Source organism: Pyrus communis, chromosome 16 (genome assembly GCF_041283825.1).
Source record: "Pyrus communis isolate YQ-2024b chromosome 16, ASM4128382v1, whole genome shotgun sequence".
Lineage (NCBI taxonomy): Eukaryota > Viridiplantae > Streptophyta > Magnoliopsida > Rosales > Rosaceae > Pyrus > Pyrus communis.
The window spans coordinates 15,637,671-15,660,940 of NC_142580.1; the positions used below are offsets into that span (position 1 = coordinate 15,637,671).

At 38.7% G+C, this 23,270-nt stretch overlaps 2 protein-coding genes across 14 annotated transcripts; one reads left to right on the forward strand and one right to left on the reverse strand.

The window, feature by feature from the left end:
• The first annotated feature begins 911 nt into the window (after positions 1 to 911).
• Positions 912 to 16,343, forward strand: LOC137730651 (uncharacterized). 13 transcript variants are annotated; one of them, XM_088688027.1, is made up of 25 exons: positions 912 to 1,145; positions 1,587 to 1,794; positions 5,441 to 5,658; positions 5,923 to 6,028; positions 6,352 to 6,453; positions 6,802 to 6,861; positions 6,961 to 7,039; positions 7,465 to 7,612; positions 7,786 to 7,909; positions 8,076 to 8,256; positions 13,323 to 13,351; positions 13,543 to 13,691; positions 13,807 to 13,909; positions 14,044 to 14,139; positions 14,228 to 14,283; positions 14,390 to 14,513; positions 14,640 to 14,702; positions 14,801 to 14,860; positions 14,948 to 15,109; positions 15,214 to 15,284; positions 15,362 to 15,455; positions 15,565 to 15,701; positions 15,796 to 15,876; positions 15,978 to 16,083; positions 16,166 to 16,343. In XM_088688027.1, exons 2-25 carry the CDS (start codon positions 1,621 to 1,623, stop codon positions 16,229 to 16,231), a joined length of 2,589 nt encoding a protein of 862 aa, XP_088544153.1. In that variant the 5' UTR covers positions 912 to 1,145; positions 1,587 to 1,620; the 3' UTR covers positions 16,232 to 16,343. The 13 variants fall into 13 exon arrangements, with proteins under 13 accessions (XP_088544153.1, XP_088544146.1, XP_068325725.2 ...); XM_068469624.2 differs by having other exon boundaries at positions 1,078 to 1,223; XM_088688022.1 differs by having other exon boundaries at positions 1,084 to 1,223; positions 1,469 to 1,794.
• Positions 16,344 to 17,659: 1,316 nt separating this feature from the next.
• Positions 17,660 to 20,761, reverse strand: LOC137730652 (heterogeneous nuclear ribonucleoprotein 1). Its single transcript, XM_068469625.2, has 2 exons — positions 20,297 to 20,761; positions 17,660 to 19,184 (listed from the first exon to the last, which is right to left on the reverse strand). The coding sequence occupies exons 1-2, from the start codon at positions 20,516 to 20,518 to the stop codon at positions 18,006 to 18,008; spliced, it is 1,401 nt and encodes a 466-aa protein (XP_068325726.2). The 5' UTR covers positions 20,519 to 20,761; the 3' UTR covers positions 17,660 to 18,005.
• Between the last annotated feature and the right edge of the window lie 2,509 nt (positions 20,762 to 23,270).

Below are 23,270 nucleotides of genomic sequence, written 5' to 3' on the forward strand. Positions count from 1 at the left end.
CGGGCCGGGATGTGACAATTTGGTATCAGAGCCTAACCCTGGTCGCATGTGTGCCGACGAGGACGTCGGGCCTCTAAGGGGGGTGGATTGTGACATCCCACATCGCCCAGGGGGGTGATCCTTAAATGTATATTCTCATCTCTACCTAGCACGAGGCCTTTTGGGAGCTCACTGGCTTCGGGTTCCGTAGGAACTCCGAAGTTAAGCGAGTAGCGCGCGAGAGCAATCCCATGATGGGTGACCCACTGGGAAGTTGCTCGTGAGTTCCCAAAAATAAAACCGTGAGGGCGTGGTCGGGGCCCAAAGCGGACAATATTGTGCTATGGTGGTAGAGCGGACCCGGGAAGTGGTGCCGCCCGGGCCGAGATGTGACATTGGATACAAACATAAATTATAACGAAAATTCTTGAAGGAGTTTAAAATCATACGTGTAAAATTTAATCTAGAAATAACTGACAAATTATTGAATCATTACAATATTGAGGATAAGGATGACCAACTATAGCGGAACCGGTTTAAACTAATACTTAATAATTTCTAATGAATTTAAATTTTGAAAAATTATTATTTGCACTTCAAAATTTTCATTATACAGTCCAAACTTATATCTAACTATTTCATCCCATTTCCAAACACATGCATGATTTTCTTGAAGGAAGAAAATTAAACGTAAAACGTTTGATTGGGGAGAGGCCGATTTTGATTAGGACTTGTACATATGGTGTCTAATTGACCAAGTTTCATGGAAACTTGGCAAAAACCTAGCTACCAAAATGTGTGGACGGTAACAAATTATTTAGAATCTTTATGGCTTTGAGACAAAGCTGACAGAAGACAACTACGACTGTCCATGCTCCATCTTTTTGAAATTATATCTTAAGAACTTGTTTATTCCATTAATATTATTCTCTAATACACGCACACAAAATGTTCTGATTCCTTGTTAGTTGCAGATGCAATATTTGTGAAGTAATGAGATGATGAAGTAATTAGTTAATTTAATAAATAGTCCTAACACTCTAAATAATTAATTATCTCATCGCAAGTATAAATGGACCAGCATAGCGCATTGTCAGTATTATATGGACCTAGACCTTACTTGGCTTATCTGTTTACTGTTTTTTTCTGGGACTGAGGATGAGAGGGTAAAGTTGCAAACTTAACGGTGACCTTTCTGCTTCCATCTTATCAGTTTCAAAAACTCGGAAGCTCTTAACATTGTGGTAACATTTACTGTTTTAAACTTCTCTTCCTCACGGGATTCTAGTGAACTAGTTTAATGACATTGCTGTCAAAATTTTCCCATCAGTACGAAGTGTTTACATTTGAGGAAAAATGGTGGAATTTATGTGTTTTGAGTCCATGAAAATGATAGCATTGGAAGGTTAATGTGGGTGAATTTAGGTCTTTCATTCAAGTTCTTTTTTATTCATGGAAGTGATTTCTACTCGTATATGTTTTTGTGCAGAAGATAAAAAGGAGTGCGGGAATCGTTTTCTTATTTTTTTTCGTGCTCAAGTTTACAAATTTTCTCTTTGCTTCTTTAAAGCAGCTTCGCATTTTTTCTGGGTTAATTTTTTCCGCAGGAGGATTATTTGAAGTGAAAAACTGAGTGAAAAGATGAGAGTGGCAGTGATTGGTGCTGGGATTAGTGGGTTGGTGTCTGCCTATGTTCTTGCAAAGGAAGGGGTGGAAGTGGTGCTGTATGAGAAGGATGACTACTTGGGCGGCCATGCCAGGACTGTCACATTTGATGGTGTTGATTTGGACCTCGGTTTCATGGTCTTCAATCGTGTAAGTATTTTCTTGTTCTCTGAAATTTGCTTTTGAAAATTAGCCTCTCTCTCTCTCTCTCTCTCTCTCTCTCTCTCTCTCTCTCTCTCTGTTCTCTTGCTTGGTAAGTAGTCAAATCTTAAGCTAAGATTAATCCTCCGACTTGTTTGAGTTCAAATTCGAACTTATGTTCTGTAAACAAACTTGCTTCACAATGTTTAAAAAGGTTTATCGGCACTTCTGCACTACAAGACCACTCCAACCTATTGGGATCAAGCTTTAAAATTTAAGCCTTAAAATTTTAAGACATACCTCAAAAATTGTTTTTCTCCTCTAATCCTTATGGCTTAAAATTTTAGGCCGAGATTATTAAATAATAATTGTAGCATAATTTTTATTTTTCGGTAATTTTCTTTAAAATCAAATTTGTGTAGATTATCCTAATTTGTTTTTTTAAACATTTTAATCTAAAAATATTTAAATTTCAATAAGTAATTGAAAATCATACAAATACATAACTATTTATAACGTTTTAAGTTAAATTTGATTTAAATAATCTTAAATTATTTTAGACGTTAGATTTAATTTTGAGCCGTCAAATCTTTTTTTTTTTGTACTATTAGATTGATCTCATTTGATCATAACCATTAGATTACAAGTAAAAAACAAAAATAAAAAAGTTTTGATATTTAACAAATTGGCGGGTCCATAATAATTTAAGCCAGCTTAAATCCTTGGGGGAATTTAGCACAGAGATATATTTTCTCTCCAGAATTTATTTAGCCAAATGGTTGGAGATGGTTTGGAAGGTTTTAAAGTTTATATTTTAAATTTTATCTCATAAGTTAGATATGATCTAAATGAGTAGGGCATATAAATTTTTTGGATCGCCAATGACATTTCACAAAATGTAATTTCAAAGTAAAAAAATAAAATTAGTTAATTTAGTTTAGTTCATCAATTTATTTAGAGCTATTATTGACACTAAAAAAAATCAACTTGTACTTACCCAGTAAAATAGATTTAAAAAAAAAATCAAAAGGTTAACGTTTAAATAATTATTAAGTTAGTTTTGCATTTTTTTTTTTTTTAGTGAAAGTAAATCAATTTAGTTTGGAATGTCAATAAAAAGGTCTCCAGAAATGCTAGCTAAAAAAATTAGACTGATTAATAATTAGACACTGATGAAACCCAAAAGAAAAATTATGAGGTGATGTAATTTTAGTTCTTGTATGTATAAAGTTTGGAAAATCTCTCTACGACGAACAGAGGTGTTCGGAATATTTATACTCTGTGTTTCTGGTTGTTTACCAATTTCATGGTGTGTATTAATGTTTTCAGCTTTAATGATCTATCGATTTCAATCAAAAAAAAAAAACTTTAGATATAGTTCCAATCTTGTCACTTAGTATTACGGTGTATTCGTCTTCACTTGTAAGTGAAAGGTCTTAGGTTTGATTCTAGTAAAAAACGAATTAGAACCATATTATTGTTAGCCCATTATAAAGCTAAGCTTAATATCGTTTGTTTGTATAGTTCCAATCTTTGGCAAATGCCTTATTACTCGTCATCTTATTCTCTTATGTTAGCTCTGAACAGCTAGTTTTTTGAGAGATTTTTCCAAAAGTTATGTAGTCAAGCGGTACTCCGCATCATATACGACTGAAAATTATATTTTTTTTTTCTTGTTATGACATGTAGAATACCCTCTTGAATACCTAGTGCATGAAAAATTTCTCCAAATCTTCCCTATGCAATGGCACTACCCTTCGGTTCAGACAATCTTACTGTTTTAAAATAGTGAAATTATTTATGTCTTTTTTTTTTTTCTTTTTTTTTTTTTTTTTTTTTTTTGGTGAATAAGTTAAGAGGAAATTATAGACACAGCATGAGAGTTGGTAAGGACACATGGTCCCCGCTATTCAGTGGCGGTGCTGGTGGTGGGTGGTATCCCTTCTTTTAAAAGTAAACTAATGAAAAATATTTAAAAACTTTGAGTTTTAATGATAAAAATAAAAAAAATGATAAAGTGAATAGTATCAAAATTAACTTTTTAGTATAAAAATATGATTTTTCATTAAAATAAACAGTAAAATTCCTTTCTTTTAAACTTGCAAATGAGGCAAAGTAGCTCGAGTATTGCGGGACCGACGTAAAACTGTCATTGCAATCAACCTAGCTCCGTGTAGACCGTGCTAATGTAGCGTCTGGCAACTAAGAAAGCTATGAGGTGATAAGTGCCATTTAGCTTAACCTATACGATTAATCAGGGGCGGCCCAAGCCCAATGCAGGTAGGACGATTATCCGGGGCCCAAAAAAATGAGGACATCAAAATTATTAGAATGATATATTTATATATGTTTTCATAAAAGTATAAAATTTTAAATTTTGGTTCAATGACACAGAAATTTAACTAGTAAGTGGTAGATTTCTCATTTGAAAATAATGAGGAGGTCTTGGGTTCAACACACCACTTGTGCTTATTTACTTTCCAATTTTTACAAATTTCTTTTCCTAAGAGTATAAATTTATAAAATTTGGTTAAAGGATTAAGAAGTTTAATTAGAAGCAATAATTTTTGTTGTTTAAGATTGACGAGAGATCCTAAGTTCGAAATGCTATGTGCATGTTTATTCTTTTCAATTTTTACAAATTTTTGTTTGATTGTTAATTTATTTTTAGTTATTAGCTAGTAATTACGTGGGTTGTTATTTTTAAATATTTGTTTCAATTCAAGTCTAATTTTCAACAATGAGTAATACGTAGAACAAATTTTTAGAGCAAATTTGCAAATTATATGATGTGTCATCAAAAGGTTTAATTTAGTGACTATTCATTACTAATACATATCATTTAAAGACTCAAAAACATCATTATTTTTTTAGTCCCATATTGACAAGGTTGGTAAATAAGAAAAAAGGCCTCACGATTTATACAAAAATACTTTCAAAGTTTAGATGGAAAACAAAAGTCATCATCTATCTACTTGTAGGCCCGGAGTTTTTTTGTTTCCTTCTCTCAATACAGAATAAATTAGTTTTTCTGTGTTTCTAAATTATTGAATTTGAAGTGTTTTTCTAAGTATAATTTTATTGATGTCTTACGTGTGAAAATAAATAATTTTCTTATATAAAGTTAGGGAACTTTTTTTGGCATCGCCCTAGGCTTCAAAAATCTTTGGACCGGCCCTGCAATTAATGGTAATGGAAAATAACTTTGAATGTAGAAAAAAAAATGCACAATAAGGAGCTAAATGATTAATATGGTCGCTTGTGCATTTTATATCCTTTCATTTTGTTACCTAACAATTAATATTAATTTAATTTTAAGATATGATATTGTCCACAACTTAGTCAATAGATCTAATACCTTGGCGTTTAGTCAGGCCAACGTTGGGTTTCATGTTAAAAGGTTTTGGTGCTATTAGTAGCAGAATAATAACTTGTATATTACTAAGAATTTCTCATATCATATATTGTTCTAAATCCTTGACTTGTATCAAGCCATACAATAACATTAGCTATGTAACGTGTTCAAACTAGAGCATTTAACTCAAAATCAATTGAAAATAATACAGACGTCAAGGAGCTTATATAGTATGATGCAAGGCTTAGAATTTCTGATGTGTGACTATATATTCCTGTATATTTGAAAACTGGACTGCAGGTAACTTATCCAAATATGATGGAGTTCTTTGAGAGCCTTGGGGTTGATATGGAGACATCTGACATGTCCTTCTCAGCGAGCTTAGACAATGGACGGGGGTGTGAATGGGGCAGCAGAAATGGTTTGTCGGGCTTGTTTGCACAAAAGACCAACTTGATCAATCCATACTTCTGGCAAATGCTTCGAGAAATAACAAAGTTTAAACATGATGCAATCAAGTAAGTAACAACTAAATGGTCATCTGTCACCGTCATGTTATAATTTATATATTAGGGTAATTTTCTCGTAGTAGAATATGTTTATCCTGTCATATACATTGTGAATCTAATCTACACGTTTAGATAATGACAAGTATCACGAATGATCTAAATTCAGAGTTTAACGGCATAAGTATCTCAGGCAAGTGGAAAAAAAAAAAAAAGATTGTTTTATTGCAGTTACATCTAAATGATGAAATATGATTTTGATGCTTTTTGTTGCAGTTATCTTGGGGAGCTTGAGAACAACCCGGACATTGATCGCAGTGAAACCTTGGGGCAGTTTATCAAGTCACGTGGCTACTCTGAATTGTTTCAGAAGGCTTATCTTGTGAGACTACTTAAGCAAATTTGAGCCTTTCGGTTCACTTTTTTCGAAAAATTATTTTGCAGTACTGAAATATAGTTACATGGTAAAATACCAGTATGCAACGTGATTGATCATATCTTCATTTTACAGTACAATATCAATAAATATCTACTTCTATTTACCATAACAATCAATCATGTTTATCGTATTTCACTACCATACAGACGTTGCCCATGCCTTTTGAACTTAAAAAACGAAAGAAATTACTTGCATGTGCGAGTAAAGTTTATTCAGTTACTTGATGGGCATTGCAATGGCAATGACATTCATTATTGTAAGTGCAGGTTCCAGTATGTGGGTCAATCTGGTCTTGTCCTTCAGAAGGAGTTATGAGCTTCTCAGCCTTCTCTGTTCTTTCATTTTGTCGCAATCATCATCTACTTCAGGTACATTCATATATTTCTCCCCTTCAGTTAACCCCAAAAGACTATTTTAAAATGTAGCATAGCATATGAACTCTTTTAGAAACTAGTGGTTTTCTCTTTCGATGTTGGAAGAGGTTTTAGGTTCAAATCCCCTCTCGACAAGTGATCAAGAAAAAGTATCTCCTATGATAACATGGTTTAGCTAGAATGTGAGATCTAAATCAAAACCAATCTGAGTCGGTAGCACTATGTCTAGTGATATTTGCCTTTATTTGTAAGTGAAGGGTCTTAGGTTCGACTCACATGAACAGCGAGTTAGGAACCTAACTAAGTACTTACTCTTTTGGCTTTGCCCTGGTTTATTTGCAGCTATTTGGGCGTCCACAGTGGCTTACTATCAGATGGCGTTCACATTGTTATGTGAAGAAGGTGCTAATTTGTTGCTTCTGGGAATAACCTATATACATTGTTTGCCTTATTTCCATAGTTTTAGGGTTCTAATTTAAAGTAATTTGGATTACATTTCAGGTCAGAGAAGTTCTGGAGAGTAAAGGCTGTCACATAAGAACTAGCTCTGAAGTGCATAGGGTGTCCACATCTGATGAGGGTCGGTAGTGACATTGATAGTTGAGACTGCGTTTTCTTCCTTATATATGAACTTGTTTCTCATGTGATGATTCATTTGTTGGCTTGATATACATTGCTGCCCCATTCCCTTGATGGGTTTAGCTTTTGGGGCTAGCCGTTGCTCTACATAATAACATAATCAGGAATCAGGGGCAACCAGATTCCTCCTGCGGAATTAAGATTTCTCTTTCTATACATTGTCGGAGGGTATACAATTCAAACACTTTAATTGCACTATCCAACTTCGTGTCTGTTTGTTTCCATTTCTTGATTTGATCTTGTATGAGTTCTTGCAGTACTACAATTTTTCTTGGTTTAACTTGTTAGTATAAACTTGGCATGGCTTATTTTTGTGTGGATTTCTTAAAACTTAAGTATTAACAGAGTTTATATGAGATATATCAGGTTGCACTGTAATCTCTGGTGATGGTTTGGAGGAAGTATTCAATGGATGCATAATGGCTGTCCACGCTCCTGATGCCGTGAGAATTCTAGGCGACCAGGCCACATCGGATGAGTTGAGAGTTCTTGGTGCTTTCCAATATGTGTACAGGTACACTTTGTTTCCCCCCACTGAATTATCATTTGCAGTGACAATTAATTTCAGTTTCCAAGCGACTATCCTAATAACTATTGGATAATTGTCGTTCTGCTGGAGGATGGCAATTGCTGCTCCTGGAGCTAATTCACTTAATACACTATCATTGTTGAACTCTCTATTGGCAGTGACATTTTTCTGCATCGTGACAAAAATTTAATGCCCCGCAACCCAGCAGCATGGAGTGCGTGGAATTTTCTCGGAAGTAATGGCAACAAAGTTTGTTTGACATACTGGCTCAATGTGCTCCAGGTAAAATAGTGTGTTAGACTTAACATTAGAAACATGGACTCTGATCTAATATGTTCTATATTGTTCCTTGTGTGATTAAGATTTGGAGGAAGTTGTGGAACTCGAAAAAATTGATCACTTTGCTGTTCAACGATTTAACCAGTCTGTGGAATTTCGGAATGTGCAGAACATTGATGAAACCGGTCTTCCATTTCTTGTGACCCTGAATCCAGAACACACACCAAAACATACCTCGCTTAAGTGGTCGACAAGCCATCCAGTCCCATCTGTTGCTGCATCGAAGGCTTCGCTTGAGCTTCCTCGTATTCAAGGAAAAAGAGGAATTTGGTTTTGTGGAGCATATCAGGGTGAGTTTTACCTGCTCAGGAGAAGTCAACAGTTTTTCAGCTATCAAATATTTTCGCTATCTTGAATAAAGACACAATTGAATGTCATTACTCCTTGATATTGACCGAAAATGTGTTTAGATGAATATCTTGCTACTCAAGTATGAAAACATGTTTCTTGCTAATGAATTAACTACATGAGTACCATATTCAGGATTACCTTAATTTTCATGGCTCAGAGCTGATATTTTTGTGTTCCGAATCATCTGAGCATCTAATGTTGTTAAAGGAAACAAAATAGTCAACTAACATATATGGCTTGGAGTGATTGTAGGACACAATAAGAGATTGGAGTAATTGTAGTGATTGATTGTAATTAGCTTTCTTCTTACCTAGAATAGCTTCGCATCCTTGTATAAATTACTACCTATGTACAGCTGCTATGATATACAAAAATACATCAATACAAGCTATTTTATATGGCATCAGAGCACCGATCTTGGTGACTCTAGAAGGCTCATTTTTTCTTCCGCCACAAACACAACCAGTTCCTCTTCATCAAACCCAGCCACCATGGGCGACGAAAAATCAACTGAGATGATACCTCATGTATATGATCCTCTCATTCTGCATCATTCAGACTCACCAAGTCTTGTTTTAGTCTCACAACTTCTTGATGGACACAACTATGGACAATGGAGCCGCTCTATGCGAATTGCTCTCAGCGCCAAAAACAAACTAGGGTTCGTTGATGGATCAATCAAGAACCCTGCAACCACTGATGCCAAATATTCAATTTGGCAGAGATGCAATGACATGGTCTTGTCTTGGATTTGGCAATCCGTGCAGGGCAACATTGCTCACAGTATACTCTACTGCAAAACTGCGACAGCAGCATGGAGGGACCTTGAGGATCGATTCTCACAAGGCAACGATTCCAGGATCTATCAGATTCGACAAGAGATTGTCGAACACCGACAAGGACAGCTATCTGTTTCAGATTATTACACAAAATTAAAAGCTCTTTGGGATGAATCAGCATCATACCATGAGCCCGTTGCTTGTGAATGCGAAGGATCCAAGGCACATGCAGACAGGGAAGAGAAAGAGAGAGTCATGCAGTTCTTAATGGGACTGAACGAGAACTACTCAACCATACGAGGCTCTATATTGATGATGAGCCCACTCCCGGATACACGACGAGTCCATGGATTGGTTCTTCAACACGAACGCCAAATGGATGTGGTGAATCGTCGTGAACCCACTGCCCATGCAATGCAAACCAGTCGTTCAACAGCACCAAAAGGAGGCTATGGTGCCCACAACCCTAATTCACGAAAGACTTTCAAATGCAGCTACTGCGACGGAGGACATCCAGTTGAACGTTGTTTTTTCCTTATTGGCTTCCCTGAAGGACACAAATGGCACGGAAAGAATGTGCAGCCCAGAAATAGGCGTGCACCTCCAGCCTCCAACAATGTTGAGACACTACCATTGCCAACTGCTCAGATTGACACAACCAAAGCACCAATCTCCAGCAATCAACCAACGTTCACAACCGAGGAATACCATCAACTCATGGCCCTTCTTCGCAATAAAAATGGTACCAATCTGCCACTGGTACATGCAACAGGTATCTATACACCCGACTGCAATTTTACACAACATTCTCGGCATTCAACATTGTATTGGATCGTGTATAGCGGGGCCACAGATCATATTTCTCACTTATCACCCAGCCATAATCACACTAGAACCCAACATGATTTTGTTAGGTTACCAAATGGCGGACAGGCTGCGATTGAATCCATTGGGTCTATTAAACTGTCACCCAAGATAACCCTTGATGGAGTTTTGCATGTACCACAATTTCGTGTGAACCTATTGTCTGTGAGTAAGTTAACTTGGGCATTGAAGTGTGTTGTGATTTTCTACCCCGGTTTTTGTGTTGTGCAGGACATGGCTACGAAGAAGATGATTGGCCTGGGCAAGCAGTTTAATGGACTCTACTACCTCACTCCAACACAAAACCCTCATCTCGCCAACCATGTTAACCATACCTCGACACTGTGGCACCAACGTCTTGGGCACCCATCCTCGGCTCCTCTTCACTTTTTATCCCAGACCATTCCAGAAATTATTTTTGATTCTACACATGTTTGTGATGTTTGTCCTTTAGCAAAGCAAACTCGTTCATCTTTTGTTTCCAGTTCAATAAAATCAGTTGCACCTTTTGATTTGATCCACTGTGATATTTGGGGGCCGCACCAAATCCATACACCCTCTGGGGCACGTTACTTCCTCACCATTTAGACGACTTTACTCGTTTCACATGGGTTCATCTCATGCGATTTAAATCCGACACACAAACCATCATACACTCGTTCTTTTCTTGGGTCAAAACCCAGTTTAATCGTGACATTAAAACCCTTCGTGCAGACAATGGGGGGAATTCATATCTCTGCGATCATTCTTAGACACTCATGGCACCCTTTTTCAACACACCTGTGCCCACACCCCTCAACAGAACGGGGTCGTTGAACGCAAACACCGTCACCTTTTGAATGTTGCCCGTGCCTTACGATTTCAAGCTAACCTACCCTTAAAGTTCTGGGGGGAGAGTGTACAAACTGCCTGTTACCTTATCAATCGCCTTCCAACACCCCTACTTTCCCATCAATCTCCCTATGAACTCTTGCATGGGACACTACCTGTCTACTCTCATCTTCGGGTTTTTGGGTGTTTATGCTATGCTACCAACCTTACTCCCTCACACAAATTTGATGCTCGTGCTCGTCGCTGCATTTTCTTGGGCTATCCCCTTGGTCAGAAGGGCTATCGTGTTTATGACCTTGATAGCAAACGCATTTTCACCTCCCGCGATGTCATCTTCCATGAACACCTTTTCCCTCTTGCTAACTCACCACCAGAACCTGACCACAATTCCCCAGTCTTACTTGTTCCCCATGACGACCCCACTCCTGCACCTTCAGACCTCCTTCCCACTATTGATCTACCTTCCTCACCCACTCCCTCACTTCCTCCTGACATCCCTCCTCCACCCCCAGACACCACTACCTCGCCAACTCCTGCGCCATCGACTCCTTCGCTGCCTCTTCTTCCCCTTCGTTGCTCCGAACGCATTAAACAACCACCTGCCCACCTTCGTGACTATCAGACCCATCATGCTGCTTTGCTTCAGCCCAGCGCCATCTCTTCCACCATGTCCGGCACACGCTATCCTCTTCACCGGTATGTTTCTTATGCTCGTCTCTCTCCTGCTCATCGCTCCTTTGTTCACAATGTCTCTCACTTAGTCGAACCAGCCTCTTATGAGCAGGCACGCCATGACCCTCACTGGCTTGCAGCTATGAATTCTGAGCTTGAAGCCCTTGAAGCAAATCACACCTGGACTTTGGTTCCTTTACCCCTTCACCAACGCCCCATTGGATGTAAATGGGTCTTCAAAATCAAGTACCATTCCGACGGTACCATCGAACACTACAAGGCTCGCCTTGTCGCCAAAGGGTTCACGCAGCGCGAAGGTATTGATTACAAAGAGACGTTCGCCCCCGTTGCTAAGCTCATTACTGTCCGCTGTCTCTTGACCATTGCTGCTGTTCGCAGCTGGTCTCTTCACCAAATGGATGTCCAAAACGCTTTCCTTCACGGTGCACTGCATGAGGAAGTCTATATGTTACCACCTCCTGGTTATCGTCGACAGGGGGAGACTATGGTTTGTCGACTTCACAAGTCATTATACGGACTCAAGCAGGCATCTCGCAGCTGGTTCCAACGTTTTTCATCAACCATTCAAGAAATTGGCTTTCAACAGTCTCATGCGGACTACTCATTATTCACTTAGGTTTGTGGACACTCTATTACTGTAGTGTTGCTCTACGTCGATGACATGATCATTGCAGGAAATGATGAGGAAGCCATTAGTCAACTCAAGCAATTTCTTAGTGGATGTTTTCGAATTAAAGACCTCGGACCATTAAAATATTTTCTTGGTGTCGAAGTTGCACGGTCCAAAGCTGGGATCTCCATTTGCCAACGAAAGTATACCCTGGACATATTGGAGGAAGCCAGCTTGCTTGGCGTAAGACCTGCCAAGGTACCTATGGAACCAGATTTAGTGTTGACGACAACAGGTGGTGATGCCCTCAAGGACCCGACTCGATATCGACGTTTGGTTGGAAAATTAATATATCTTACCATTACAAGGCCAGATATTACGTATGCAGTGAATAATCTCAGTCAGTTCATGCAAGAACCAACACTCCATCACCTTAAGGCAGTACATCGTCTTCTCCAATATCTGAAAGAAGCACCAGGACAAGGGTTACTATTTCCTACGGAGAATCAACTTAATTTGATTGGCTACTGTGATGCGGATTGGGCTAGGTGTCCGATCACACGTCGATCAGTGACAGGTTTTTGTATCTTCCTCAGTAAATCACTTGTGTCGTGGAAAAGTAAAAAGCAAGTCACGGTGGCAAGATCTTCAGCAGAAGCCGAGTATCGCTCCATGGCTGCAACCACTTGTGAGCTTACTTGGCTGAGGAATTTGTTGAACGATTTGCGTGTAAACCATCCTGAGCCAGCAAGGTTGTTTTGCGACAATCAAGCTGCTCTACATATTGCAGCAAATCCTGTGTATCATGAACGAACCAAACACATAGAGCTGGATTGTCATACTGTTCGTGAAAGGATTCAGAGGGGAGAGATCAAGACTTCTCATGTGCAGACGGGACGTCAAATAGCAGACATGTTTACAAAGCCACTGAGAGCACCCATCTTCCATTCGCATCTTGGCAAGTTGGGTGTTATTGATATCCACACTCCAACTTGAGGGGGAGTGTTAAAGGAAACAAAATAGTCAACTAACATATATGGCTTGGAGTGATTGTAGGACACAATAAGAGATTGGAGTAATTGTAGTGATTGATTGTAATTAGCTTTCTTCTTACCTAGAATAGCTTCGCATCCTTGTATAAATTACTACCTATGTACAGCTGCTATGATATACAAAAATACATCAATACAAGCTATTTTATAAATTTTACATTTTTTTTTCTCTTCAGGGTATGGCTTCCATGAGGATGGACTAAAGGTACGGTATGACAAAATAAGTTCTTCAGGATCATTTTACTGTATTAACCAATTCAACATGTTATGTAAAAAGATTCAAAATTGATTGACATCCTACACATTTATTCGTTTTTGGTTAAGTGATACAGTGCTGCCTAAGAATCTATCAAATTGGTGGATTTCAGCTTAACAGTGAAGTGTACTACTTTGCAGGCTGGAATGGATGCAGCACATGGTTTGCTTGGAAAAGGATGTGCCCTCTTGGACAACCCAAAACACATGGTTCCGTCGCTGACAGAAACAGGGGCACGCCTTTTTGTTACTAGATTTCTTGCACATTTTATCTCTACTGGATGTTTGATGTGAGTAGTACTTGTGTTTCATAAGAATCTTCCAGTTATTGCTTCCTTTCTTTTATTGTGTCGAATAAGTTATATACTTAATCAAGATAATTCATATATCATTGTCATCGAATAGTTTCTTAGAGGAAGGAGGAACAAATTTCACCTTTGAGGGAACCGGAAAAGGGTGTTCTCTGAAATGTGTTATTAAAGTTCATAATCCTCAGTTTTACTGGAAGGTATGTATTGTTACTATGATTTTGACACTTTTTGTGTGAATTATGTGCTGCACGAAATTAACGTCAAGGGAAATGATCTCATTGTGAAAGCAAGAAATCACTTTCACTGATAAGCAGTACGATTTGTTTGGCAGGTAATGACACAGGCTGATTTAGGCCTAGCAGATGCATATATCAATGGGGATTTTTCATTCGTTGACAAAGACAAAGGTCTTTTAAATCTTATAATGGTAAGATAATTCATCAGTGTCCGGCGCAAAATCATTTGTGTACTTTGCAGATTCACAGAAATGATCGTCTTGCTAATTCATTTTCCAGATTCTCATCGCCAACAGAGACGCAAATTCTTCGGACTCAAAACTGACCAAGAAAAGGTGTGATGAGACTTGGTTACTAGCTTAAACTTGAATAATGATATAGCTCTTATCTAGTGGTTAATGAAATCTCAATACAATCCGGACTCACCTATTTTCGCTGTAGGGGATGGTGGACGCCATTGTTATTCACAGCTAGTATAGCATCAGCAAAATATTTTTTCCAGCATGTTTCGAGGCAAAATACTCTCACTCAGGCTCGCAGGAACATCTCTCGTCATTATGACCTGGTATACAAATCATGACCTTGAAATTCATTATTATTTTCTATCTTTTCCCATTGAGGATCTTAAAGGTATTTGGAACGGAGCCTAGGATCTCGTCACAGCTCACTATTAGCTTTCTGTGTGTTCTAGAGTAATGAACTATTCTCGCTGTTCTTGGACGAGACAATGACGTATTCCAGTGCTGTATTTAAGGTCAGAATAATTGGTTTCCAATCAGTTTACACTGCATGAAAGAAAGTACACTGTATTTTTAACTTATATCTCGGTTTCTATGTTAAATCATTCTATAGACAGAAAATGAAGACTTAAAGGTTGCTCAGCTGAGGAAAATCTCCATTCTGATTGAAAAGGCAAGTCTCGTTTATATTAACAACTCCGTCAGGTGGTTGTCCTTCTTTCTGTGCTATTTCAATTTGTTTTTCCTTCCGATAATTCAGGCTAAAATTGAAAAGAACCATGAAGTTCTGGAGATTGGATGCGGTTGGGGAAGCTTAGCTATTCAAGTCGTCAAACAAACAGGTTGCAAATACACCGGGATCACACTGTCCGAGGAACAACTGAAATATGCACAAGTGAAAGTGAAAGAGGCTGGCCTTCAGGTATCAAATGTTGTGAATAGCATGTTTATATAAGCATATATCAAGGGTTTTGAATGCATGTGCACGTATGCGAACTATATGTAATTTCGGTTGAATTCTACCAGGACCGCATCAAATTTCTTCTGTGCGATTACCGCCAGCTTGCTAACAACAAATATGACAGAATTATATCTTGGTTAGTGTTGCTCCGACCAAGTTTAGTTCATGAATAATACTCCTGGAAATAACTTGATCCGTGGTGGAATTTTGCAGCGAGATGCTAGAAAGCGTGGGGCATGAATTTATGGACGAATTCTTTTCGTGCTGTGAATCTGTGCTAGCAGAAAATGGCCTTCTTGTTCTACAGGTAACATTGCAACAAGTTGTTAGTTCATTGAGTGATAAATTGTAACTCCTATAAACTGTGACATCCAATATGCTGCTAATAGTTAAGGGTGGTTTATCATTCCTTACAGTTCATATCAATACCAGATCAGCGCTACGATGAGTACAGGCGAAGTTCAGACTTCATAAAGGAATATATTTTTCCGGGTGGATGTCTACCTTCGTTAAGTAGGGTAACATCGGCAATGGCTGCTTCTTCCAGACTCTGGTATGATCTGTTATCACGGGAACAAATCCATCGTTCGGTTTAACTTGGTGGTATGCGATTTTTGTTTTGACTTTCGCAAACTTCATTCCTGCAGCGTGGAGCACCTGGAGAACATTGGAATCCATTACTTCCAAACACTCAGATATTGGAGAAAAAATTTCATGGACAGACAAAGGTAAGAAGATTTGATCTAAACTCTGAATCCTCCCCAAAGGCATTTTAGAGTAAGCATGATTTAGACATTGTAAATGTTGATGAAATACTTTGGATGTGTAGTGAAATACTCGCTCTTGGATTCGATGAAAAGTTCATCCGGACGTGGGAGTATTATTTTGATTATTGCGCAGCCGGTTTTAGGACGTGTACTCTTGGAAATTACCAGGTACATTTCTACACTTTGAAACACATTGATGAATGCTGCTTGAAGTTACAAGCACCGCTAAAAGTACAGATATGCGATGCAGATGGTGTTTTCACGCCCCGGCAATGTTCCGGCATTCAGCAATCCGTACGAAGGCAAGTGTTGCTGATTTTCCTGTTATTTTTCCTTGCTTTAATTTTAATTTCTCACAATCAAGCTCAAGCTGACTTGCTTTAATTTTAATTATTATTTTTCATAATAAAACTGTTTTCTTTTATTTATTTATACGGCATCAAGGCCGCCTTGTTTCTTAAAGAAGCCTACTTGCAACGGGGATGCAATGGTAGCGGTATCAAGCCCGATCACGCACGTCCCCGTTGCACGGTAGTCCTTCAATGAGTGGCGGAAATTAGCACCTTCACGGCGAAGATTGAAAACAAAAACCATCTGCTTTGGTTAGTGATCGAAGGGATGAGAGCCATCGCCTACATCTTTTGAAGATACTAAAGCAATGTATCAGAACTCTGTTGGTGAGGTTGTGCCATTAAATCCAACTCGATCACGTTAAGTGCACACGTTTGCGCCAATATAGTGATCAAGTGAACACAACTGAAACAACTAGGCATTTACCATCTTTTCCTTTGCCCAATTTGAAGGAATCTAAAACATAGGAAGAACAGTTGTACATAGAAACAAGATAAGACATCTCCCTCACCGCACTACCTCCGGGCTTTTCGAAGCACACAACGCTCACCACAACACAAGAAAGAAGACAAAGTAACAAGACATGGAACAAGGCAAGAAATAGGGCAGGGTACTCTAAAACAAGGACAGGAGAAAAACAAAACAGCCTGTAGTGTTACAACAGTCATGATTCTTACTCAAATACTGCATAACGAAATCTACCGTGATCTCAAATTTGGATAAATAAATGAATAAAAAAGCAATGGCTCGTCTACTTCATTCTAAAGTTCTAAACTATTTTTAACAGACACCTCCTTTCTGCTTCTCTAATTATCCTACGATCAACAGAGTTCCACAATCAAATAGTGATACTGGGTAAGCTGCTCAAGTCAACATACCGTAGGCCGAGGCTGTTCACCTCACAATCTGTCATGCAACCACAAACCTGAGTGACGTTTACGATACCAATGACGTGAGCTCGAGGACTCTGCAGAATTTGACAGAGTTGGCATGGCCTGACTGGAGAATGACCTGATTAATTTCAAGTGAACAAACTTCCCAAAATTTCATTCCATCTCGAACATACCCCCAATGAACATGCCCCACCATGAAGCTCGTCTTCAGCCATGATGGACACTTCACTTTACAACTCGTGCACTTCCTCCTGTACAACACAAGGCCAAATACAGGGGAAAATGATTATGCCATCGTCAAATGTCAACTACCACTACGACTATCGCTACCCATTACGAAGTGAACAGCCCATAGCTCCATTGCTATCAGAGAACTACCCTCACTACATCTTTGTAATTCCTACTTGTCATATCAAATCAAGCATAGCACCTAGTGGCCAAACTTCCTAAAGCATCTAATCTTCAGCAAAAAATAAACGGAAAATAAAGCAATGATAAGATTTCAAACAACAGAATACTTTAGCTTTAACACTACGGTCAAAAAGGTAAATGCTACTAGCAGCTTGTAGACAATTATAAGCACGCCAAATTTAACACCACTCAGAAGCAAAAATTAAATAGGAGCATCTAGTGCGCACTAAAATACTATTTATTATAGGCTACCAAAATAGAAACTGCAAACTACTAGAACTTAAGCAATCCAACCAGTCCCAAAGCATTGTCATCCAACTTGAGCTGTTCTTGCTACTGCCGCTCGTCAAGAGAAACCATTACTAGCTCATGCATAAAGAGATACAGATCCATAAAACAGGATGCAATTTCAATTGAAACAGTCAACCATCAAAATTACTGCTGCTGGGATTGTCGTGCCTGAGCACTTCCATACCCACTACCATAACCAACTTGTCCACCATTTGCCTGACCACCATAATTTCCAGAAGCTTGTGATGGATCAGATCTCCAACCAGCATTTCCATAACCTGCATTTCCATTTGAATCGCCATAGCCACTTCCACCGTAGCCACCAGTACTACCTTGCTCCCCACCTGGAGCACCAACATTGTTATTTGGGACACTCCCCGAACGTCCTCCAACAGCTCCATATCCAGACGGATTTGCATAGGACGCATCCGTTCCACTGTACCCACCATAACCATAACCTTGAGTTCCATACCCAGCCGCTGCACTAGGTGATTGACCAGCAGGTGCAGAACCAGGGCCACCACTGCCTGTACCTGCACTGCCAGAAACACCCCAAGGAGCAGTATTCCCATACCCCATAGCACCATATCCAGAGGGAGCTTGAGAGCTCCACGCACTTCTAGGGGCACCTGGCGGACCACTAGCATAACCGGCATTTGGGGCATTAGGGTTTCCATATGCAGCAGCTGCTGGCCCTCCATAACCAGTATTGGTACCTCCATAACTTCCATAACTGCCATAGCCAATTCCATTACTGGTAGGACCATACCCGTAACTGGGTGCACTATACCCAGAAGAACCATAAGGTGGAAACCCACCTCCAGCACTCTGGGATTGCATGTACCTATTGGAGTCCATTCGGACATCATATGAATTTGGGTTGCCAGTAGATACCCCATAGCCTTGATAACCACCACCACCAGCACCGCCACCACCTTGACCGCCGCCCATGCTACGGCTACCCCCACCGGGGTTGGCATCTTTGGGAAGAGCCCGCTTAACTTCCACTTGCTTACCATTTAAATCATGAAATGTCTTGTGCAAAACCCTATCAACAGCTTCTTCAGTGTCAAATGAAATAAACCCAAAACCACGAGGACGTCCAGTACTTTGGTCATACATTACTACTACATCAGTTACATGGCCATAAGATTCAAAATACTCACGGAATCCTTCCTCACTAAGAGTGGGGGGCAACCCTCCAACAAATATCTTCTTGGTCCTAACATTTCCCCCACTTCCTGCACTTCTAGTAGGATTAGCATTTCCAACTCTTCCAGTGGTTTGCTGCTCCTCTCTTGATAGGGCCCTCTTAGCCTCAACCTGAAAATTCAAACTAGTGATTATGCAGCAGAAGTAAAAATACCTTGTGTGTCACGGATGTGGATCTTAAATAACAAGCAAGAGCCAAAGCAACTTTATAGAAATAATACTCAAAGCCTCAATGGTGTCAATATATCAATGGGTATCATAAGCAACACTGACAAGAAAATATTGTCCATAAGGACCATTTTTTAAATTAGTTACCGACCCGAACATGTGCAGCCAGTACAAAATGGTTAAAAGGTGACTTATAGTGGCATGGTTCATACAAGAACCACTTTAGATATATAAAATGTAGCATCGCTGCAGCAGAACAACTAGGTTAGAAAGGAATATCCTCTTCTGAGGCAAGAAAGATAAATCCTCTTTGGAAGCCTAACACATTGAAGTATGGTACAATTTCTCTTTCTACACGATTTTCTATACAATCCATAGAAAAGTTTCCAGAACTGTTACAAGCTAAAATGTTAGCATCATTATCATTGTGGGATGTAAAACACTTGACATGCAAACCAGTCGTAAACCCTAAACCCTTAACCCAGTCACAGACATAACAAAGAATGATTTCATAGCATGTAAATAAATACACATCCAGACATTTGTTCACAAGAATAACTTATTGCTCACTACTGCAAACCAACAGAAGTACAACAGAACAACATGTATACCATCAGCTTAGAAAAACACATTAGAAGCTTCCAATACAAATGTTTTTGACTCTTGCTCCTTGGTATAAATACAGTGAATACAATTAATCAAAGACTAAAGCTCTTAACAAGCAAACGTTATGTTATATTTAGCAGCCAAGCCGTAGTTTTACAAATTCAATTAAAGTCTTACTTGCAAACATATTAGCAACCAGCAAACCAGAAAAACTGCAACCATACATACTTCAATGTCAAATAAAATAAAGCTGGACACGAGAATGAATACATTCACAACCAGACTAGCAGAATTACAAAACCTAGAAACTAAATCTCAAAAAATCAAATAAAATTAACAATGACCAGCTTAAGCGCACTAAAAAATAGAGGCCCAATTAGCTTAACACCAAATTAAACAACAACCCACTAAAAATAAAAAACTAATAAAAATGGGAATCTGAATCTCACCGTTCTACCATCGATGGTGTGCTTATCCTGAAGAACCCTATCGAGAACAGCAGGATCTACAAAAACCACAAACCCAAAACCCCTGGGGCGGCCGGAGACCTTGTCCCTCATGACCACCGTCTGCAAAACGTCGCCGTAGTTGCTGAAGTACTCTTTAAGCTTATCCTCCGAGGTCTCCCATGAAATCCCACCAATAAAAAGCTTCCCCTGATCTGAATCCATGCGGGTTTTCACTTCACTGCCTCTCCTTCTCACTGACTGCGTGTGAGAATGAAAGCTTCGATCTTTATGTAATTTCGGAGGTGTGTTTTTGGATTTTGGGGGTTTGGGATTTGGGAGAGAAAGGAAGGGTTTGTGGCCGACTAAAGAGAGAGAGAACGGGGTTCGAGTGCGTATGTATGCTTCGAGATTGGGGGAAGTTTGGGACTTGGGAGATGGAAGTACGCGTTTGGACGGATGAGATTTGCTGCATTGGTTCGGGAAGACTTTGATGTTTTGTACGGTTTGGATTTGATGTAAGTCGAAATCCGCCAGTGAGTTGGCTCATTGTCACGTGAGATGCACAGAGACGACACCTCATTCATAGTAACTGGGAAAATCGTCACACTAACATGACATCATTTCATTTCCAAATTGTTTGTTTTTTTAGCATCATCTAATAATTGTTTTAGAAAAAAAAAAATTCAATTAATTTAAGGACTGTTTAGTATTCATATAAATCAAAGAAATTGATAGTTCATCATTAGGATGATGTTTGTTATTGTAATCATTAATTTGTTTTACACAGGTGAATGACTATAAATGTTCTTTAAAGCGAAAGAATTTTTTTTAAAATGATCTTTAGATGATAATAAAGAAACTAAATGATTTTGATTATAATATTTGTAAGGTAAAATAATATCAAGTTAGAGAGGAAGTATCATCCTCCTCAAAATATAGTTTATGCACCAAAATTAGTTCAATCGTTTCCTGTCCAATGGTTTGTGCTATGAAAGCTAATAAATTAAAATAACCACCATGGGGTGGCTTAGTGATTGAGACGAATTCCAGACCTATATTCCATACGACACGTCTTGGGTTCAATTTCTTATGCTTGTGAATCGGATGATGGTGGCCAGGAGAGGCTGAAATGCCTCTATGAGTATTTCCCGCCCTTGGAAGGGTGAATGTCGTGGTGACGCCACCAGCTGGTCCCCTTTTTAAATATAAAATAATTAAAATGAATTTAGGCTTTGTTTTGTGAACTTGTAAGGCTATCTCCAACTCAAGGGTGAGAAATTTGCTCATATTAGTGCTGGTGAATTGCACGATGGTGACCAAAAGTAGGCAAAAATACCTCTGTGAATCTTCGCAGCCCCTAAAGGGTGGACTGCTGTGGCGAAGCCACCAGCTGGTCCCTCTTTTAAAAAGAAAATAATTGAAATGAATTTTATGTTTTATTTTGTGAACTTGTAAGGCTATTTCCAACTCAAGGGTGAGAAATTTCAACATTTAGCCCCATATTTTCAACTATTCAGCAATATGTATAAGGTTAGTCAGTTTTTTCCTACAAGGTAAGGGACCTATATTCCATCCTCAACTTGATAATTTGTTAAACTTTTGTATTTCTTTGATCTTGTTTTTGCTAGTAGTTTTTGTATAATTTATCTTGTTTTTACGAACATTTTGATATGTAAAAAAATTCAAATTCAAATTCAAAAAAATTTGTTAAGATACTTTTGAGTTGGACATCATTGGATTCAATATGACAACTATTTTTGACATAATGTGAACTATTTGTTTGGATGTCCTACATACTAAAAATTTAATATTTTAAGATTTTTTTCTCTTACTTTTCTGATTTCATATCTTCTCATATCTTATCTTATCAGATTTCCCACACATTTGTTATCTTCAATTCTTTCTTTATAAGAAGAAGGAATTCTAGGCAAACACACACCTCCTTCTTAAATCTCATACTTTTGCTTAAGCACTTTCATTTTTCAATGGGTTCAGTCGTGAGAAGCAAATTCATATACTAGAAGCATTTGATATAGAAGAAGACAACCATCAAAACGTTGTTGTTATTGCTTGTCACCAGGCATTGTTGGAGGCTTGTGATAGGCGAAACATGGCGGTTTGGGTTGCTGGTCATGAAGTTGTTCATCGTGAAAGATAAATTTGGCATGAGAACCTTCTAAACGACTACTTCATTCTCCGCCCTACTTTTGGACCTTCTAAATTCCGTAGGCGACATCGACTGGTAGAAGGGATGCTTATCGTGCACTCCCCCGCAAACAATCTATTTGACATATTGCATTTGACATGCGGGGCCTGCCCTTGTCTTGTCTTCACATGATGCAACTACAAGCTAAAGGGCCAGGGGCCTTAGCCCACTTGCTTCCCTTATCCATCTAAGGGGGTTGCAGACCCAAATTCCCACCCCCAAACTCAAAATCCCATTTGCACCAAATTTTGGGTTTTTTTTTTTTTTTTTTTTTTTTTTTTTTGTTTTAATAGACTATATCTATTATGAACAATAGGTGAAGGAAGTTGGGGTTCCATCATAATTTCAACATAAATGTGTACACAAATGTTGTCTTCATCAGAAAGAGAATCTTCATGAGGTAATTGTTCGATTATGATGGTATTAATTAGAGTAGGATTAGGGAGTGTTGAGAGGTCGTAAAGCAATTCCACCTTTTAAGGAAATAATTGTCCAAGCAATTACATAATAGGCAAATGATTTTCCCAAACAATTGGTATTAAAAAATTAACAAAAGATGACCTACGTATCCAACACATCAAACAAAAACAAAAAGATGGCCAGGACTATCTTTCTCACACTTCATCACTTTTAATCTCTCTCTCATCTCCCATTCTTCTCCAACTTCACAAACCTCTACACCTTTTAGCAACCCACCACTGCCTAACTCCAACTCATCATCATTCCCCTTTCAATCCCTCTCATACTATACCAACTGCCTATCCCACC